The sequence below is a fragment of the Metopolophium dirhodum genome, chromosome 3 (genome assembly GCF_019925205.1).
Source record: "Metopolophium dirhodum isolate CAU chromosome 3, ASM1992520v1, whole genome shotgun sequence".
NCBI lineage: Eukaryota > Metazoa > Arthropoda > Insecta > Hemiptera > Aphididae > Metopolophium > Metopolophium dirhodum.
Genome location: NC_083562.1, coordinates 19,955,011 through 19,977,274, shown reverse-complemented (window position 1 = coordinate 19,977,274; position 22,264 = coordinate 19,955,011). Strand labels below are relative to the sequence as shown.

At 35.8% G+C, this 22,264-nt stretch overlaps 1 protein-coding gene across 1 annotated transcript in view; it reads right to left on the bottom strand.

Moving 5' to 3' along the window:
• The window catches only part of LOC132940056 (uncharacterized), a 28,497-nt gene extending 9,280 nt beyond the window's left edge, over nucleotides 1-19,217 (bottom strand). The window contains exons 1-2 of the mRNA XM_061007453.1: nucleotides 18,581-19,217; nucleotides 7,513-7,579 (exon numbers count right to left, since the gene is read on the bottom strand). Coding sequence (XP_060863436.1) covers nucleotides 7,513-7,575 — 63 coding nt within the window. The 5' untranslated portion in view covers nucleotides 7,576-7,579; nucleotides 18,581-19,217. The remainder of the gene's footprint in view (nucleotides 1-7,512; nucleotides 7,580-18,580) is intronic.
• Between the last annotated feature and the right edge of the window lie 3,047 nt (nucleotides 19,218-22,264).

The following is a 22,264-nucleotide window of genomic DNA, read 5'->3' as shown; positions in this document are numbered from 1 at the left end:
ATAATAATATTAAACTATAAAATGTGTGAATAATTTAAATTAATTATTGAGATGTGTGTTAATTGGTAGGTAGGTATGTACGTTATGCTTACAATTTAGGTCACTCTATTACAGTAATAGTATGTTTTAACTGAATGAACATTTTTTGCTAATAAACGTGAAATTAATTTGTGCGAAATTGTTTGATCTTATATGTCAATTTTTATGAAAAAGGTTAGTAAATTTATATAAAATTTGATTGCGTAAGTCCTCTTTACATTTTTTCCAATACGATTATTGCGCATATAAATATGTGGAATAATAAAGGAATATACAACACGATTGCGTGCACGTATAGGTACTGATATAGGCTCCAACATTGTCAAATTTATAATTGTTCAACTTTTAAATTAAATATTTTAGTCAGATAACAACAAAATTACATAACTATAGTTAAACACCATTATTAAAATAACTATATTAAGTTTTAAACCAGATAGAGCCATTATTTTATAAGATAGTGCTTCCTATATTTAGCAACGTCTATGATATACGTATATTTTTTGTTTAGTTGTTTTCTTCTTTTATTTTTAAATACCATTTATACAATATATACGTTTACTACAAGTTGCGACCGACAATGACATATGCGTTAAGCTACCACTTACACGATTCAATATTTTTTATATTTCGATCAAACAAATTGTTGTCATTGTTTCAACATGCCACATAGGTCTCCATTAATATTAGTATGTATCACTAAGCCCGGATTAAGACATTTTGAGGCCCAGGGGCCAACGTTTTAAATGAGGCCCCTGTACGAAAAAAAAAATAATAATGTATATATTATTTAATATTAGGTACCTGTTATAATAAATATATACAGATATTAGGTACATATCAATAAATAATGAATATTGTAACATTTTATTTATAAATTATAATTTACAAGCATTTTTCTTCGCTAAATAACCATCGCTTTTTTTTAGGTGATGTATGCGGTGTTATAGCATTATAGCCTATAACGAAAAAAGTAATGGACCCTAAATAAATTCTAACTATTGAGGCCCTGGGGCCATGCCCACCCCCTGTACCCCCTTTAATCCGGGCTTATGGGTATCATTCTATAGGTACAATGATGTACATGAATTAGTGGATGAGCAGTCAGCAGTCAGCACTATTAAATTGTCTGTTTTACATTTTTTGGAAGCTTTTGGACCGTTCATCGTACTATAGATTAATTTTATTTTGTTAAATATACAACTGTGAAAACCACGCTATTTAGTATTTGGCAACATAGCACACAATTAAATTTCACCGTCGATAAGCACCGCATAAAATCCCATTTTACGTGTAAATTTGTGTAATTTGGAAATGAGAGTAAAAAATATATAATTATTTACAACTACGAAAAAAGTATGCTAATTATTAAATATATTAAAGAACTCGATTTACACGTTTTTGACGGTACTTATCTCTTATAACCTATAATGTCTAGGTACAAACATATAAATGATCTTTAGGTACACTTATTATATAGAAACGGTTTTTGCGTTTATAAGATACTGAAAAATATATTCTATACAAAATTAACGGTCTAATGAAACATGTATATAAAAAACAATATCATTAACCATACAGTTTAAAATTAAATATTTAGTATATTACCTACTATATTGCTACCTCATTATAAATTGCTTTATAAATTAAAAACGAAATACGTTTTTTAAGCACTATGATTTTGATTCAAGTCTTTGGTATAGTATAAAGATATAATATATAATCTTGTTTGAATATATACATAGGACTGATACTGTATACTATATATACTCGTTCCGGTTAGTTAATACATAATGACGTTTTAAAGTACGAAAAAATTGTGTATAATTATAAATAGTAGATTTTTACACAGCACAGCGTGTCGAATACAATTTTATTAGGTAGGTATTATATATTTCTATAAATTATTAGGTTTACCTATTATATCCTATTCATATATAATATATACAATCTAGACAGATTATATATAGATAATAATATTATCTATAATGTGTACAGTAAATATATCATAGTATGTAACATATTTATGTATATAAAAGTATTCAAATAGGTACATTATTATAATCATTTCAATAACGAAATATTATAGTAAAATTGTCAAATAGGTTTTCTAATGAAAATATTTGAATAAAGCATGGTTAACATTTTCTAGAAACACGCATGCAGTACATATTACACTGCAGGTTATTGAATTTCTTCGAATATTATCCGTGGTTTAAGTATATCATTATTAGCAAATTAGCCCATAAAAAAAAAAAACCAGTAGTCGGTGTCTTTCAAGCTTATTAAATCATTCATATACAATATATAATAATATGTATACATAAATATATACAATTGAATGCGAAATAATACATCGCGCGTGTGCTTGCATTCTTCGTATACATAGCGGAGTTTATATATAATTGGCAAACGTTAATTATTAATAACTGGAAAAGAAAGCTGACAATTTGTATCCGTTTAGAACGCGCAAAGAGTGTGTATTATACGTGTATATAATTATTGTATAGGTATTATGCTATTATCGTGTGTGATTCGTTTACGTCGAATCGATCAAGAAATATTTTTTTTAAATGTGGCGGTCAGATGCACGACCGTTGAGAAGTCAGCCCCGAACAGCATAATAATAATATGTGCAGATGCGCATCGTCGTTTCTGCTGGATCATTACGTTAAAGTTATTAGTTATAACAGTATTTTGCAGTGAGTACTATAGTATATTCATTGTCTATCCAATTATATTTGTTGTAATAAAACATTTACCAAAACATTTTAACCTATACCTATAGTAGTCTTAGTTTATTCTCTCCAAGGGTGAGTGAATCGCGTAAGTGGAAGCTTAACGCACGTCATTGTCGGCCGCAACTTGCAATAAACGTAGATATTAATAGTAATACTTATATATAATGGAAAAAAATAAAAAGAACAGAAAAAACTAAACATAGAATATACGTATATTGCAGCCGTTGCTCAATATAGGGAGCACACGAAAACCAGTTGTGTGTGTTTCATTCAAAACCAACGGTACACCAGTTTAGGTAACCAGTAAAGCACGTGACTTGAACCGCCTGCTTATGACCTCACAAGAAGGAAGAGAACAACCCCACGTCCATTGACTAGCCTAACCGAAGACAATGGTCACAAAATTTAATATTATCAACGTACACTGATGGAAGGGCAACGTATCTGGTATATTTAATTATATTATTACATATTATGTTTATGTATCCGTTATTGTTGCGATTATCCAGATCCCATGTGACCACGTGAATCGCAGTGGCCGATAATATCACAGAATGGCTATATTGCAAATAACGTAATAATATAATAATTGTCGAAAATTATTACCGTTATCTCTATAATATTGTAATACCTAAGTATATAATAGGTATTTATATGAATATAATTGGCATCTACTGCAGTGAACAACTTCGGACGTTTTTCGTCCGGGGATATTTTTACCGTAAAACCGTCGCAATAACAGTTTTAAGAAACAAAAGACAAAACATTGTGCGTGTCCGCGAGTGTACTACATAATATACCCACGACATATTATTATTGTAGCTAATCGTCGAGCGCAATTATTATTGTTGTACTATGTTATTCAGCGTTGACCTGGGGGGGGGGGGTGGCCACAGAGACACCATCTAACTACGATAATGTAGCGTACATGTTTTGATATATATATATAAGCTGGGCATAAACTAGTTAAAAAGTTAAAGTTAAGTTACATTTAACAAAACTTTTTTTTTAAGTACCTAATTAGTAATTTTTAACTTAACGTGTTAAAATTTTTCCATGATTGAGAGTAATCGGTCAACTAATTTTTTTTATTCGTTTTTATTCGGGGGGGGGGGGAGGTGTTATGGTTGGACTTGAGTAATACGTGTTTATGTGAGGCGAGGGTTTGTCACTAAAAACCCGGGTGGTCACCCATCGGCCATCCGGGAGCTAACGACGCCGGACTACGGTGCTTGACCGCAGCACACATTATAGCGACTGCGGCCAACCGCGGTGCCACACCTGGCCCTAACAATTAATTTTATTGTCACGTTAAACTTTGTAGGTTATATTATATATTATTAATTATACTATAGTATATTCTTGTTTTTGTGTAGATATTCGATATTGTTTATAATTTTATCAAATCTACTTAGTGAGCTTTGGCGTGGATCGTAAAAATTTAGTTTAAAAAAAACGTAGGTAACTGAGTTTTAACGAAGTTACAAGTTACCTTTTTTCCTATTTAACTTGCATTTTTCTATACTAACTTAACTTGATGAGTTAAAAAAATTGATTAACTTTCCCACATTATTATTGTGCATTATACAATAATATAAATTTGTGTATAACAATCTGATAGGACGGGCGTTCTAAACACGAAGTGACGAGAATATCAATAATAATTCAATATTTCAATGTTATATATGACGCTGACGGCGAAAGATCGGTGGCTTTACGAATAGAGAGGTACACACGCTGCATTATATATAATAATATATAATATTATATTATTTAGCGTACGGTAGGTGGTTAGACCTATAATAGCCCGTATAGCCCATATAGCTATCTATATATTATTATTATTATTACCTATACCTACTCATTGAACCGTACGTATCGAATATCGCGAGTAATCGGTTGTTCGAAATCAGATATCATCATATTATATTATTATTATTATTATTACTATAACTATACACGCGTGTATTAATATATATCGTAGAAAGGCAACGGTGGAGAGGAAACGAGCGCCGAGGGAACAATAACGCCTGGGCGTATAAACCTGCCGAATGATATAGTGTAATTATATTATTAAAACTCGCCGTGTCCTAGAACTTGAAAAAAACCTGTAATATAAAAAAAAAAAAATGTTTATGTAAATTTAGATATTATGTATTTATGTTAAACGTCGTCCGACAGTTTTTTTTCTACCACTGCTGTTTTATATAAAACAATATTATTACGCTATTTTAATGGGACGCTTCGCGTTTCATGGACATACCTACCAGTTTCAAAAGTTATTAAGTGCGTGTATTATATGCGCAGACGAGTGCGTCTACACACAAATATAATATAAATAAACGCGCATTAGGGTCCTCCGGTTGGCGGTTGGCGTGTTGGTGGCGTGTGTCTTTGACCCGGCGTGACATTTCGACTATTTGGCGCAAAACCTACGCGCGGAAACATCGCCGGGTCGCGTTCGACGGTGGTGGATCGCTGTTTGCACAAACGGACCGTATAAGAATATTATAAGATATAACGGGCGATTTCTGTGAATATTCCGCCCGGCAATATTATATATTATAATAATATAGGTAGTGATATTACAGTGATAGACCCGTTTTCTCATCATGCCCAAAAATACATAACCTACGGTAAAAAATTCGTGGGACTATATGAAAGTAGGTATATGTACATCAACAGGTCATATACTTACACACATGCAATTCCCCAGCCAAATGGCAAATATATACACCGGGTGATCCATTTAAGACACTCATTATTTTGTAAACTATTTATGGATCACCCCGTTTGTACATATGAGTTTGGGTAAGATGTATGTGTAACGCGCGCGTGCCGTGTACATACCAACTAGATGACTATATAGTATAAATAATAGATACCTGTTGCAGTAGTCGAGGATATATCATATATGTATACTATATACTGTATGGTACAATATATGGGGTATTGGGGTTGGGGTATAAATGTGTAATATAATATTAAATCCATCTCTATACGTATTATACATTTACACGCGACTTATCTTTCGCAATCAGCTTTAAAACGTAACTAAATATAGGGTGCGTATGAAAGTCAATTTAGTATTTACAACTATACCGATTTGATTTCTTTGAATCAATTATTTATGTACCTATATACGTATTAATCACTTTTAAAAACTAAAAACTATCATGGGTTTTTATAATATTACTTTTTTTTTAGTGAAAAGGTTATTTTGTTTTACTATCAGTAGGCTGCAGGTAGACTAAACCTCTTTGATTTGCTCAAACAGTTTATTTGTCATTTATTAATTATGCTTGGTCATATTAGTATATACTTATAGTTCTGAGATTAAAGTTGGACGTAAAATATTATTTAATAATCAATAAATAATAACCACTATTTTTATTTTTATTAGTTTTTGAAGCATCGGCATCTATGCGGATAATAGCATTTTATTTTTATTCATTTTTTTTTTGGTTGGGGGTGGGTTAGGTTTTTTTTGGTGGGTGGTTCTGATTGGTTTTGAGCAACACGTGTATATCTTGAGGCTTGAGCGAGGATTCGTCGCTAAAAACCCGGGTGCTCAGCCATCCAAGAGCTAGCGACGCCGGACGGACGATGCTTGACCGCAGCAAACATTAGCGACTGTGGCCAACCACCGCACCACACCAGACCCCAATAACCACTATTGATTTAACATTTCGTATATAAATATATTTTGTCTTAAAATAATAAATATTATACACATAATTATTCTGCTAAACTAATTTAAAAACATTGTTTTGAAGTGGATAAGCCCCACACGCCGTTACCTCCTAATATTCACCTCTGATACTGAGCAGAACTGCAGAAGGTGATTTTGGGGCTTGGCGTCACTAAACGTGTTCTGAGTGCAAGGACAAGTCGGTGTCACTAGTTCCCGGATGGGTGACCACCTAACTACACGTGTTACAATCCAACCGTACGTCCCCTACAAATAGCTTACGCCCAAAGTTGCAGTCTTAAGATATATAAAAAAAAAGTGATTTCCAAAATATACATTTAATGGCTTTAATATAAAAAGGGTTACCCATCCGTTGCCACCCAGTGAGTAATACGTTTAAAAATTACACTTTAAGGAATTCAAAATGGTCTGTTTTTAATTCACAAAAGACATTTTTTCATTCTAACTTACGGCGCCAATACTCATCGAACTAAATATGGTGTATGGGTTTTGCATAATAAGTTTTCCTTTTCAAAATTATTTGTCTTATTTAGATCCTACTAACAATAACAAATTTCTTTAACGGTGCCATACAAATCAAATCCTACCGGGAGTACATATCTCAGAACTTAAAATTCCTTTGTGCATACCCTTCCAACCAAGTCCAATTTCGCTATATTACATTTCTCGAAAACACTCGTATCTTTGGTTTACCTTACACGTATATAATATGTTGTAAAACTCCCGAGATTCTCAATATATATTTCCCGCAATATCGCAATGGAAAGTACCTCTACATGAATATAGGTTCGACGCGCAGTCGTGCGACGGTGCGGTCTGATAATAATGTAGGTATATTATAATACTGTTGTATTTAAAAAAACAACTACTACAACAACTATAGTAACAACAGCAACAAAATAATAATAAATCGTGCACTTACAGGTAACAGCGTAGCGGTAGCTGATAAGTATAGCAACGATATTAATGCACACACGATGATATATTTTAATAATATAATATACATATACATGTACTTACAGAAAACGTGAGGATCCACCAAGCGGTCCATGCGGCGGCGGTCTTGTCTCCCATCTCTAGCATCACTCTGTGAACAAAATAATAACAACAAAAATGTAGAATAACGTACATAGAGGCGGCGGCATAGGTATATTATCGTGATAATATATCGTTATTATTATTATTTTTTTTTTTTTTAAATGGCACAACCACCACAATAACCGTCAAACGGACAGCTGAGCGCGCGCACGCTACACGAGGAGGCGGCGGCGACGGCGGTAGTATATATACACGTGCTCGCACATAATACAATATCTACGTATACCGGTTCACTGCTATCATACTGGTAAGTCCATACGCGTGAATAATATTAAACCGTATCCTTAAAGTTATAACTTAATATTTTGTATTTATGTGTAGCATACATTTAGGGTTATACATTTTCGAAAATTTAGTATAATTGTTAGTACGTCTGAAAGTCATTACTCATTACATTACTTGGCATTTTGAAACATTAAGCTGTAGGTCAAGACCATTTCCCTGACTAACCAATCGATCAAGATCAGCTTGCAATCTGTCTCAATCAATACTAGATTGTATTTTCATGTAGAGCTTTATATCGTCAGCGAGCATGAGTAATTGTTCATGCATCAATACAGAGGGTGCACTATTTACCAACAATGAAAAAAGGAAGGGTGATAAAATTTCCCCTTGAGGGACTCCTGATGATGGTACAGTGATTTTTGATTCAACCCTATGTAGTAGTAGTTTAACCCGCTGCTGCCTATTTAACAAATACGATTTAAACCAGGAGAGGAGTGGTTCACCAATGCCATAATCAGTCAATACCTTGACGAGAATTGCATAATTTACTTGGTCAAAAGCTTTAGAGAAGTCAGTGTATATGCATATACTTGATCTTGACGGTGAAATGCATTCATTATGTGATTTCCAAAGACCATATTACATGTTGTTGTGGATCGCCCAAAGCGGAAACCATATATTGTTCATAAATATCTATATAGTTTATATAGATATATCGAACAATTTAAACATAGGTACTTCATAAAGTCCCAACTCATAAGTTGAAAACTCATAGGTAGATTAGGTTAGGTTAGGTTAGGTTAGTCACATGGTCATAAGTACTCATAACACATTTTAAGACTAAAATAAAAAATGTTTAATGATTTATTACATATATTATTTAGCATTCTGTTATCTACTTTATATTGTTTGATAATTATTTTAAATTATAATATATTTTTATAAAATTATAGTAGTGTTATTAGTTCTTACTTATTAATTATTATTATCAATATGTGTAGTTACTAATGAAAGAAAACTAAGCAAATACCTAGTTAATAGAGTAATATTAGTAAGTCAAAGTACTTGAATGCATTTACATACATTTTAAACCTTAACGGCTTCGTTTGACTCAAAAAGCTCATTAACAAAAAAATAAAAACCTAATTGTTAAGTGATAACTAATATCTATAAGTAACGAAAGTTATTCTAAAGCTTATTTCTTAACTTCGGCTATTAACGTTGGTAAAATATAATAATAATTCAATCATTCATTTATCAATGTTTACTATATTGTGTAAACAATGCTTTAATTATCTATATCAGGTTACGTATAAAAAAAATATTTTACATAATAGGGATCTGGGGTATTCAGCTCGGTTTACATTATCATTTAAATTAATTTTTATTTATGTATCCTACCAAGTTATGTTGAATAAATTATTATTATAATATTTCAAAAAGAGGGAAATTTAAAATTTTCAAATATTTCAAATTCCAATCCCTAAGTATATTTATTGCGTTATATCGTCGTTCGCCGCGTACCTACTTCCTATATAATATTATCACAATAACAATAATAATTATTAATATAATACACGGCCGTACCGTTGCGCGTGGATTTGTTGCACTCGTTAAAAACAGATAATCGTAAAAACCGTGAGCTCGCGCGGCCGGTCATTTCGACGGCGACGGCGACGGTGGCGACGACGACGACGATTGTTTCCTCGTCCCGTCCGTCAGCCCCGCCGCGGTCGGTCGGTCGGTCGCCGTGCCGAGTATATATTATTATTATTACCTATAAACATATTATGAGGTACAGGTTAGACGGCGGCGGATATGGCGCGCGAGACGTTTTTAACTGTAAAAGAGATAAAAAAAAAATAATAAATATATCTATATATATATATATAGAAAAAAATCGCACAGACGGTATGGGTCGGAAGTGGCGGCAGTGGCGGAGGGTATTCACACGACACTGACACCTGCGCGCGCGTACGATGGACGGGTGTGGCGGGGTGGACGGGCGGGCGGCAGGGGGGATGGCGACAGCCGTAATACGTGCCATCAGTACGTAATTAAGTCCGTGTCCAGCCCGTCTGCAGTGCATGCACCGCTTGTTCCCGGAATCGTTTGCGCGACGATATTATAACCACGAGCTCGCGGTTTTTTTCCCATTTTTTTTATGTATTTTTTTTTTCATTTCGCTATAACGACGTTCATATATAATCTGACAAACCCTCGTCGAGAATTTATTTTCCCTATTTAATACAGAGGTATATACGCATTATATATTATATATAGGTAGGTTAGGTGGTCAGGTTGGGTTAGGTTTTAATATATATATAATATACTTACCACCGTTTTATCGTAAAATTTAATAATATACGTCAAGAGATATATAGAGATAGAGCACGCGTGCGGAAAACCACGTCCGACCAAAGTCATTTACAAATTACAATTCATATATTATCCCTAGGTATATTATAATAGTATGCTCACTCTCAGCACTATTACACGCATAAATGCATATATTGTTGTTATGGGATGCTGTGTATTTATATATATATATGCTGTGCTATTATATATATAAATATATAAATTATACTAGATGACGATCGCCACGACCGCTATATGTTTATTGTATAAACTAACGTCTAACATGCCGTGAACGCACATATTGCCATATTGGATATACCCATAGGTAATTAATATAAATTTAGTATTAACCAACCGAATGGACGTTGAACATCGTCGGATGTTTATGATATCTGTGCGAGCCATATATCATATCATTATGTATAAATAGGTGTATACAACAATCTGTAGTCGTCTATAGCACTTGGCACATTTTTTATTTTTTTCCACATATCATTGCCAATTTTTTCCCCACAAATTTATATTCAGATTTCACGACCGTTAATATTGTGTATAGTAAGTTATTTTATTCAGAGAAATTTTGTATAAACGGCTTGTATAATATAATGTATCAAATATCTTCAAATTTGTCACGAAAGATTTTACGCCAAATGCAACATTTAATTCTTATATAGAAAATGAGTAATGACTTACCGGAAGACTGCTGAAAATATCATATAAGTAGGTTAGGTACCTTATCTATCTGCAAGGTACGTTTTATGCAAACATATTTTAATAGTATTTTATATTTTTAAACTACTATCCATTACACAGATAGAGGTATACAAATAAATAATACATAATTACGCAGTGTTTAAAAAGTTATACACGGTACCTATTCGAAATGTTGAATATTATGCAGAATTAATCAATCAATATTTTTTATTTTGTTATTTATATTTGTATAACTTAAAATAACAAAAAAAAGGAATAATATTTTTATACAACTATAATAGGTTTAAGTATAGAAATCATTATTATATTGTTTATTTATAAATCATTATTGAATACTAGCTAGTAGCTGATAGTCACCTATACATTTATAAAACTAATTGATTGTATTAAGGTATTTTTGTTTCTACAATTTTCATTAATGTTCTCAAAACTTGAAAATATATCTATTTTGTTTGAGATGAAATACCATAAAAAATACATCTGTTAAATACCTCATGAATACTAAAAACAAGATTACGATCAAATTACTACCTATCCAACAAAAATTTGAATAAAATGTTTAATATTAAAGGTATATGTATAATTGGTACTTTTTTTGTCTTTAAAACTAGTTTTATTTAATTGAGGACTGTAAAATATTAGGTAGGTACACAAATTTTAACGAGATACATGGTCACATGGATATATGAAGAAAATGATATATTATACTATAATCAATATTGAATGTAATACCTATACAATGTACTAATGCACCTACCTACATATTAAGCATTTATTTTTTATTTTTATAAAAACGTTTTTCACGTTTACACAGATTATAGTAGGTTAACTTTGTACGGCTGTGTCGGAATTTGTGTGAATAAAGAAATGTGAGAATAATATATCAAAGTACGTTTTAAATGCGCGTATACCAATGTGTCAAGAGTGATTTTCAGAGCATAAATGTTTATACTACTCCGTATTGTACATAAATATTATAAACCATAATATAATATGTACCTATATAGTATATTCTAGGCCAACAAATCCGCCCACGCTCATCTCGGTATTATTATATTACACGAGAATCTAATATAATTAATTAGTTTGATTCACCCCGCACACCGTATGACCACGACGACATGACGTAGGCCAACCAAGCACAATATATTATTATTATGTGTGTCAGATGAGTTTCTGCATGCGTTTAGAAATCGCCACACACCTTATTGATTCCGTTCAAACAATTGTTGATAATTTGATTTTTACAACCTGTGTCCGTTTCTCGGGTACCTTTATTATAACGGGCCCAGTTTAGACGTAGTGCAAGAAATAAGAAGCGTCTGTATAACATCGATATTCCGTTGTAACAATAATGTGTGTATAAACCACAGTACCACACGCGTATTCGTTCTGTTGCAGCCCGCTAGAAGTCAATATTATAATTATTTATAATTTTTTGATCGTCGCGGCTGATATTCGGCGGGTAGCAAAATTGTTTACTCATCACGTGGGAATACATTATGTATGTGATTGATCACGTGGAAACGTAGTATTATATTATTATATTACATACGAGCGTGTATGCGTGCAAACAGACAAACAGTTGCAGCGTTATAAACTGGAAAAACGGAAAACAAAATAAAACGGTTGGCCATAAAACCGCATTTATCAATTATCATTATGATATACCGCCGGGATAGGAGGTCGTAAGGTTTTTTAGTTTTTTACAACGGCGGGCTGCAGCAGTTTCGAGATCTCTGAGTATTATTTTATTTTATTGCAACAACAACGTACCTCGTCGGAACCTCATTCGCGGAAATAACTCGATAACGCGCGCGCGGTCTGCGGACTCGCAGTCAATGGATCGGTCGTATATCCGGTATGCCGCGCGTATATGTATATAGGTACCTGCAGCAATATATAATATTATGTACGCCGCTGACGTGGTGCAGGAGACATGGGCGTATTATTATTACTATGATTGTTTTTACGTCCATCATCGTGTACCTACAACGATTTTTCTGTCGTGTTATTTACTTTCGTTGATCGACGTCTGCCGTGAAAACCGAATGAATGGATCGGCTGGCGAAAAAAAAAAAACAGAAGAATGACCAATAATAATACGTCTGTGCGACGAGGGAACGCGTCGATGATAAGGACGGAGACATATTATAGTATTAAAAGAACCGAGGAAGCGAGGAACAGGTTTTCGCGCAGCCTCCGTTTTAAGCGCGCCGGATAAATTATTAAATCCGCTAAAGATTCTCGGAAAAAAAACTATGTGCGTGCGGAAACGAGTCGCTCTTCACAAGGCGTGTCGCGCGATAATGCAGTGCGCGGCATCAATGAGAAGCATTTATCCTGCAAAAAAAGAAAACGATACATACGTGCGCGTGTATTGGATATACGTAGGCAGATATATAGATAATATAATATGAGGACTTTATTTTTTTCCGTCGACAAATGGTTTTCTTGGACGATAATATTTTCATTTTGTCATTCATTTTAATCGGATTATACGTATACTGACACATCAATACGCGATATCGGATATATATGCGTCTTATATATATATATATTATGCATTGTTTATTTCGTTTCGTTTTTCATTTCTGCGGCGTATCGACCTACTTTCCGCGGCCGTATAACGCTGCACATATGCGTATCATGTACTCGTATAGACCATTAGAGCTCCCGTCGGTCGGTATCAATCAGTCGGTCTGCAGTCGGCCGCACAAATCGCGCACGGCGGCTGCGGGTCCCCATTGTTTGCCCGTGGGCTCATTGTCAGTTCCGTCCTGGATTTAATGAATTTTAACATTGCTGTCACGTTGCGTCAATGCGCGTGTTTGATAATAACAATAATACCATGTTTATAGCTTATATTATATTATATACGCTGATGCAGCCGGTCGAGAATCGTGCTGCGAGACCGTCAGTCGCGGGGTCGGCACACGAAAAGCGTGTGTGTACACAACATATACATTATGAAAATACAAGTGTATATTGTTCATGTAAATTAGTGAACACGATCAAATAATGAGTGCGAGAATAAGGGCATGCCCGGATTGAGAAGGGCTCTCGTTCGGTTTTAGACTTGGTGATAAGAATGATTAATAGTACCTATGATCTAAGGATGATCAATGAATTAGTATTATAGTGATGTGTATAAAATATATTGTCTAACTTGGCCATGCATATACCGTCCTTGTCTCCGGTAGCGAATTGCAGGGTGTAGATTGTTATTCTATAGTATATTTTATGATTAATACGTTTGCATTATATTCTCAATGCGTGCCTGTGTGAGGAACTGAAGAACAACCACTGAAAAAACGTTCAATCTATATGACGTACAATAATATTTTAATGTTCATTGGATGAAAAGTGATTGAGGGGTGATGGCTATAATAATTATGACCTCCCTATCCTAAGTTCGGATATACCTACCCCGAGGGACAATGTCAAATCTCACGGTAAAGTTGTGCTTCGGTCAGTGACGGGTTTACCACGCGGAGGGTGACGTCATCGCACCTGCACGCGTGTTTGTTGCACGAGCCACATACATATTATAATATTATTTGGAAAGCGTGCCCATCAGTCGGTCAAATTCCGGACATTCTTACAGTCAGTATCGGACCTGTTATGAATTTAAAATTAACTGACGGCTGAGGACGGTCCAAAGTTCTAGTGCGTGCGATCTTGCGCGTCCGTGAGCTATATGCAGCCCGGGACCGGGCGTGTGCTGCACATAATATTATAATGTGGTGGTACACGAGGGGCACACTGCGCGCGGGAGGGGGGCCCCGGGGCTGACATTATCAAACCTGTCTGATGTCCTAACCGGATTACCAGAGACGGAATTTTTTTTACCGAATCCGAAAATACCTAAACTCCCCACCGGACCTCTAATTAATAGACGGATAATACTTATTTACTTCTCTCGGGTATATTTCATGTATATACCTGAACATAATATATAGTCGTCACCGTCGAATATTATACCAACATACATATTATTACGTACAAATTGAATCGGATAATTTACTGTTGAGGTACAATCCCCATTATACAACATGATCACTTATTTTTCAACTCAACGCCACACACATTCTTGTCTTCTCTACCATTTTTCCAAGCCATACCTAACCTATATATCTACTATTAACAACAACAACAAAAATAAAAACCGTCGGTGGTTTGTTCGAGAAGAACGATTAAGTTTATACGATAAAACTGAGTGAGGTATACTCGTTTTGTTAATTAATTTTACGTATAGGACTCACAGAACCATATAAAATTATATTATATAAGTATAACACTTATACACGTATTGTCGGAAACAATTAGTCGAAGCGTATTATATATATACAAATTATGCGCTTTATGCTCTGAAAGCATCGCACCGGACACGTGTGTGCGTGTCTGCGAGTGTAAGTAACCGCGCGCATATATGAGTGCATGACTAATAAGTGGACTAGGAAATGATTACAAGACTGGCAGAAAGTTTTGTGCGAACGGGTTACCGCTGGCTGGTCATAGGTATTATAGCGAACGTATAATACATAGTCGATTTTTTTCTTTCGTATATTTTTCGTCAGCGTGCACCTATACGCCTCGGGCGGATCAGGTAAGTTGATTTAGGTCAGGTGGTACACACACACACAAACACACACATATATACACACACACACACACACACAGTGGCGATCGAGATGGCGAGGAGCGGCGGCGGCAGTGGCAACGACGAAGACGCCGGCGGTGGGAGAATTATTGGCCTACGAAAGCGTCGCGGGGCGCGCGAGTCTGTATGGCGATCACCGCGGCGGGAGCATCTATAGCCTTGACCCAACGGCATTCTACAACCCGTGAGCCGGCCCGGGCCGGAAGAGAGGTGACCACAGACAGGGCATCGACTCTCTGCACACGCGCACACAGACACAGACACACACACACACACATTCACACACTGACAATGCCGACGATACATACGCTATATAGAGTTTTCCCACGGCGCGGCGCACCCTTCAAGAAGACGTGAAGCATGATATACCTGCTGCTATATACACCAGGTATATGGTGGGAGATGTTATGAGTTTGGCAAACTATTAAAAACTCGTTTTTCTTTTCTTACGAATTCCGCCGTTATTATTGCAAAGCGACAAAATATTACGGCTATTGTTGTTATTCATTATTCTCTATATTATTATGTACACGCGCTGATGCAAAATATACGACCACGATAGTATTGTGTATTTACCACGTGCGGACGATAAACCCCCAACTCGCGGAGGATTTATAAACGGTGTCTATTTAGAGCCATTTTTGAGTGCAGAGAGGATTTCTCTCGAAATCACGTTGATTCTGAAATACTTCTAGGAATTGAAAATATAAAAATTACCATTGCTTGCATTCGTTGTATATTGGTATAACTAAAACTAGTTTCCATGCGTAGGGGGGGGGGGCGTTCTACTCCACTCACGGTACGTCTTTTTATCCGGAAGAAATCGTATGAGTAATTTTATATATTATGACGTTTCAATAGTGTACAGTATACTACCACTACTACAGTACTACTACTCTACTACCATCTCTACTCATCTACTACTACTACCACAACTACTTCTGATCCTACTAACGAGGTTCACGCAATTGACTTGTAATTTGTAAATAAAATATTAAGTATAATGATCGTATACTCTGGTACACGAAGTGGGTTGGACCGTATATGTGTGGCTAACCGCAATGGTCAATTTAGAAGGATTAACTATAATATAACATAATGGTTTGTCGTACGAGGTTTGCTGAAATTTAAGTTTAAAAGCGCTATAGCATGTAAACTACATTATTTTCTCGTTAATCCGTCCATTTCCGATGATACGCTTTGATATCGATCGGTAATATATTTTAACGAGCTTCGACGTTGCTGCAGCACCATTCGAATAACTGGATAATTTACATAATATACGAAACCGACATTGTCGTCGATTTGTTATGCGAGTTCGAATTATTGTGGAATAACGTTTTATTTTTCATTTCGTTGCATTTTTGGGTGTAATTATGCACCGAAAAACCGTGAGAGCTTATACATATATATTTAATATAATATGCACAGTATCTATGTTCTATACATAATACATGTAGGTAGTAATGGAAACGCGTTTATGATCATTGGAACCGCAGTCAATTAACCAGTATTACTATACAGCGTAAATCACATAAATCATAAAACTCGCACTATAACTTTAAGCCGTGTTCTAATAAAAATAATAAAATATATCCGTGTTATTCGAATCGCTAGTAGGTATCTGGCAACGCGTTACTGCAGAGATTACATACGTGTAACGGAATGCGTACACAATAAAAGTAACACGCCAATTAGTCGTGTGTCTATTAGTGGCCGGTGTATCGTGTGTATATAATAATAAACGGCCCTTAGTATCCAATGCGCCATATGCAGTACGGCGAAGAGCACACAATATTTGCGAATTTATAGCGTACTGTAATGATATTATTATTATTATTATAATGAAATTGGAAAGAAAATATTAATAATTTATTGTCCCGCGGCGGACATACGGTGCAGAGTGAAACCTCGTGTGTGTGCACAGTAGGCATGCAACATACGCGAGTATCGTGATGATAATATTATTTAACGGGACTGGAAAATCCTACTTTCCTGAAATCCCACCCGGACGCGTGTGCGGAATTCATCCAAAAACGAAGATCGACAAAAATATCGGCAGCCCTTACCGTGGTGGTTTCCGCTATCGAGGGGAGGTGCACGTGGACGGCAAGGATTGATGAGAGACGAGGTAGGACTTTTCTATAAATCGGACGGCAAGACAGTCGATTAATCGGTACTCCATCGTAGGTTTCCCCAAACAGACGTGAATTATACGTTGTTGGCAATCATCACGGTATCCGCGGTCCAAGCACCGCGTCAACGTATAAAGCATTGCGAGCCGGTCAAAAATATAACCGGAACGAGGTCGCGAACGTTGTTGTGCAGGATGAATCAAAATACGGCGAAAAATCGGCACGCGGTAATAACATATTGTGATGTTTACCGTGGTATATACCTACGCGTAGATCATATTCATTTTATAATGTTGTGTTTACAGCAGTCGGACCCGTCGGGCCCAGCTTACGATTTGTATAACATAAATAGATACACACCGCCCTTCTTTCGGACGTGTACGTTGCAAATATATATTATTAATATTATTATCATCATCGTAGAACGGATGTTAGATTATAGATTTATCATCGCGAATCAGGAGCCTCGAAAAACCGTACTTTTGCGCCGGACTCGAGGGCGCATAAACATTTCTCTGTCTCTCTCTCTCTCTTTCTGTATTTAATATCTATAGATCTATACACATCAATAAATATATATGCGATATATGCCCGGCGGGTGTGATAAATGATGACGTAGATCCACCGTCACGATCAATGTTTTTTTTTCCAAACTCTTGTTTCGCTCGCAGCAACCAAATTACCCATTACCCGAATTACAAAGATACGTCTGCTTGACAATAATGCGTCCGCCGCACACACAAAATACTTAGGTGCCGGCTATATCGCCATTTCGACAATTCTTGAAATGTCCTGAATACGCCGAGCTAGGTTTCGTCTTACTTATCATAATGTATTCAATAATAATATAATATTAATATATGTTTCCGGCAATGCCGATGATTTGTAAACTTACGATTCAAGCCGGATGAATAGTACGGCGACTATGACGTCGAAGAGATCGTATCCGGTGGTAGGAATAAGCGGCGATAAACGCTAAAGCAGCTGGTTGCTGTGCCCCCGTATCGATCAAACGTTTTTCCGGCCCGCGAAAACGATCATATTCCTCGTGTCACGTTTTGCAATGTGTCGGCTTTTCGTTTAGTGATTTTTCGCACGTCGCCGGTCGCACATTACTGGCGCGTGTGTGGGCTGCGGCTGAGACGACAACCGCACGGATACCGCAGCGACGACGGTCGCGAGAGCGCTGAAGGGATTAATCGAAACGATCCCGGAATCGCACGCTGGACGCTGGTCTCGATCGTGCGGACGAGTGAAGCGGAGACGGAAAATCGGAACCCAGACAAAAAAAAAAACCTTGCGGAGGTGCCTGTAATATATCGATAATGCGTACGGAAAATCGATAATAATATTGATAATATTATTTACGTTAAGTACCTATGTATCGTTATAATATGCGTATGTGCAGTATCTACGTGTATAATATTATATGGTAGCAGCGCGAACACCTGTGCGGCGCACGTATTTCGTAGACCCGCGGAGACACACTACTTACTACCGGCGGCCGGTTCTTTGGCGTAACCGGCCGGCCGACGCGACGCTGCCGGGAGACCGGGACCGCGACCACGGGCGGCGGCGCGTACGTCCGCGACCGCCGCCGCCGCCCGGTAAGCGGACGACGCGCGACGGGTAGGGGAACCGGTCCTCGCGGGAAACTGGAACCGCTACCAACCGCAATTCACGGGAATATAGCGGCACCTTTGATAATAGCATGTCTGCACACGCGGCCCGGACGACTGCATTTTTTCCCCTTCGTTCTTTTATTTATCTTATTTTTTTTAACTCATCCGTTTTGAGCAGTATTTATCTCGCGACACACGCGCGCGCAAGTAAGAATATAATACATATAGGTATATTTTATTATAGTGTCGTCCTCACTGCAATATCGTCCGGCCTGCATACTATATAGCTCTTTGATCTATTATTTATCGGATTCCAATAACTTAATTTATAATAAATCGCGCGCGACTCGCAGACGATAATATATTATGATATATAGAACAAAGTGTGGGATCGTCCCACAACCTAACGCGTGGCGGACTGTAAGCGTACGTTGCACCGATGTTCGCGAGGTCTGTCGTGAGGAGGTGTAGGTACTGAGGTATTTGCCAAAACGTACACGAACACCCGCCCCACAAATGTAATGCATTCCTTTTCAAAAAAAAAAAAAATAAAGATTTTACAACTTTAAGTAGATACCTACATACATTGACAAATTCCTGCAAATAGACATTCAATCTGTATATAGTAGCGTGGTTATAAATGTATGTTCTTATAATATACTACTGTACCTATTCGTCTAATATATGCTATCTAACAGTAAACTGACGTTACATACAGAAAATTATTTTAAATATTTATAATGTTCGGGATGTAAATATATGTGTGCGAATGTTATGCAGTCTTTATAAAATATGTGGTGTCAATCCAACTGAATCCAGAAAATAGATTACAATAAGTTTACTGTTTAATTCAGCCCTACTTATATAATACGATGAACGTAAACTCAGAAGCATGCAAAATGTAAATAAAGGCTAGAGGAAGCAGAAGCAACCTGCATCCTACATTCTCACCACCCTATAGTCCCTATATATTATATTATATAATATATACTCATTAGTCATTAGTATACCTAGTATAATAGTATATGGTTTATTAATAATTATTCGCATTAAAAAAAAATATTATATCAGTATTTAAAACGATGGCTTATATTTTTCTATAACAGTATACTTATAAATTATTGTCTTTATTAATCGTACTCATGCTCAATAATGCCACACCCAGCCAAAAAATAATCGAATTTCCCTAATACAGAATGCAATCCACTTCAAATTTGACATTTTGTATACAAAGTGTGTCGTATACTGGTCATATACTAATGCATGTGATTTAAATCTAAAGTCTTAGAATTTTCGTATTAAACCACAAAAAGTATGTTTAAGCTGTCTGAATGTGACATATTATTGGGATGTCGTTTTTATTTCGGACACGCACCCGAACAATGCGACCTTGCCGAATCTTGCGAAACACCTAGAAACTGCTGCAACGGTGGTTGACACCAGAACACCATATCTTTTTCCTTCTCTCTCACTCCAGAGATTCTCTTGAGATATTTTTCATTATTTATTACAACGGCACGTCGACATTATTAGGTACTTATAATTCATATAGAATATAATATAGGCACACGAGGAATATGAATAATATCCAATTCCGGCGTTTTCTGAAATTCGAACACGTTTTATCCGCGTATCGCATTATCCGATCAACACGTCATCATGTTAAGTGGTTTGGTCACTTTGGTGTGTGAATATTGTACGTTTTTTGCAAATCTTCACATTCGTTTCTCCGTCGATTTTGCATAAAATTAACTGCATGGTCCTCGGATGGTATATACTATATTTTATAGACTCCGACAATTAAACGATAAAACTAAACAATTACACTTATTTATTTATATGCAAGTAATCTTAATCGGTGCATAGTTACTATATAGAATTTCATCAGAAATTATAATCAGTAAGTAAGTTGTGTCCGAAAAAAAGTTTCAGAAAGGTCATAAGCAGCGCTCGTAAGTTCATGCATTTGCATATAAATCTTGCTAAGTAGTTTTTAATGCTAGATGACATAGAAATCCATTTCAAGGTACCATGGTTAAATATGTGAAGTCTTTTTTTTTTTTTTTTTTTTTTTTTTTTTTTATTGGGTAACCCGCGGCAACATAGGCCATTGGGTGTGGGGAGGGCACTGTAGGTTTTATATTGGGTAGGTTTGGTAGGTTTTATATTGGGTAGGTTGGTACACGTGTGTGTTGTGTTTGGCAGAATTTCTAATGGGGCACCCGTAGGTTTCTGCCGTGCCCCGGGGTGGGGGGATGGCGGCACTTGTTCTCCGGACACCGTGACTTGCACGGAGAAAAATGCCGCCCAGTGGTCGAGGATCGAACTCGGACCGGCTGTGCCGAATCCGTCGCGTTAGACCACTCGGCCACCTCGTCCCCATGTGAAGTCTTATTTTGCATGTTTTTACATAATTAGAGGTTTTTTGCCTATTTGGCATATTTATGAATATTTCTATTTTATCGGGCATATTATACATGATTTTGATATTCCTATTCATATTATTATATCAATATGCATTTTTTTATGGAAATACTATGAAAGAATCAACATTTGATATATGATATATTAATAATAATGATATAGAATGCTAAAAAAATATTATTGGTTAATTATAACAGAATAATATTAAATATTAATCATAATTTGTATTACCTATTACTATAATTTCAAAAATTGCAGCCTTACCTAAAAGCCCAACCAGGAGACTTAAACGTAAATTATGTAATAACATCATTAATTTAATTTTTTTTTAAAACTCCTTTTCTTAGAGTGCTATCTTTAACCCAACTCTTTCAAGCTTTTCATGCATAAATGGCTCCTTTATAAGTTCATAGTTATCAATTATCGTAAAAATAATATTTATCGATTGTGTTTACTGTATTCTATAAAAAATGGTAAATGTTTTAAAAAATATTTCTTCAGTCCTCACTCCTCATTTCACAACATACGATTAT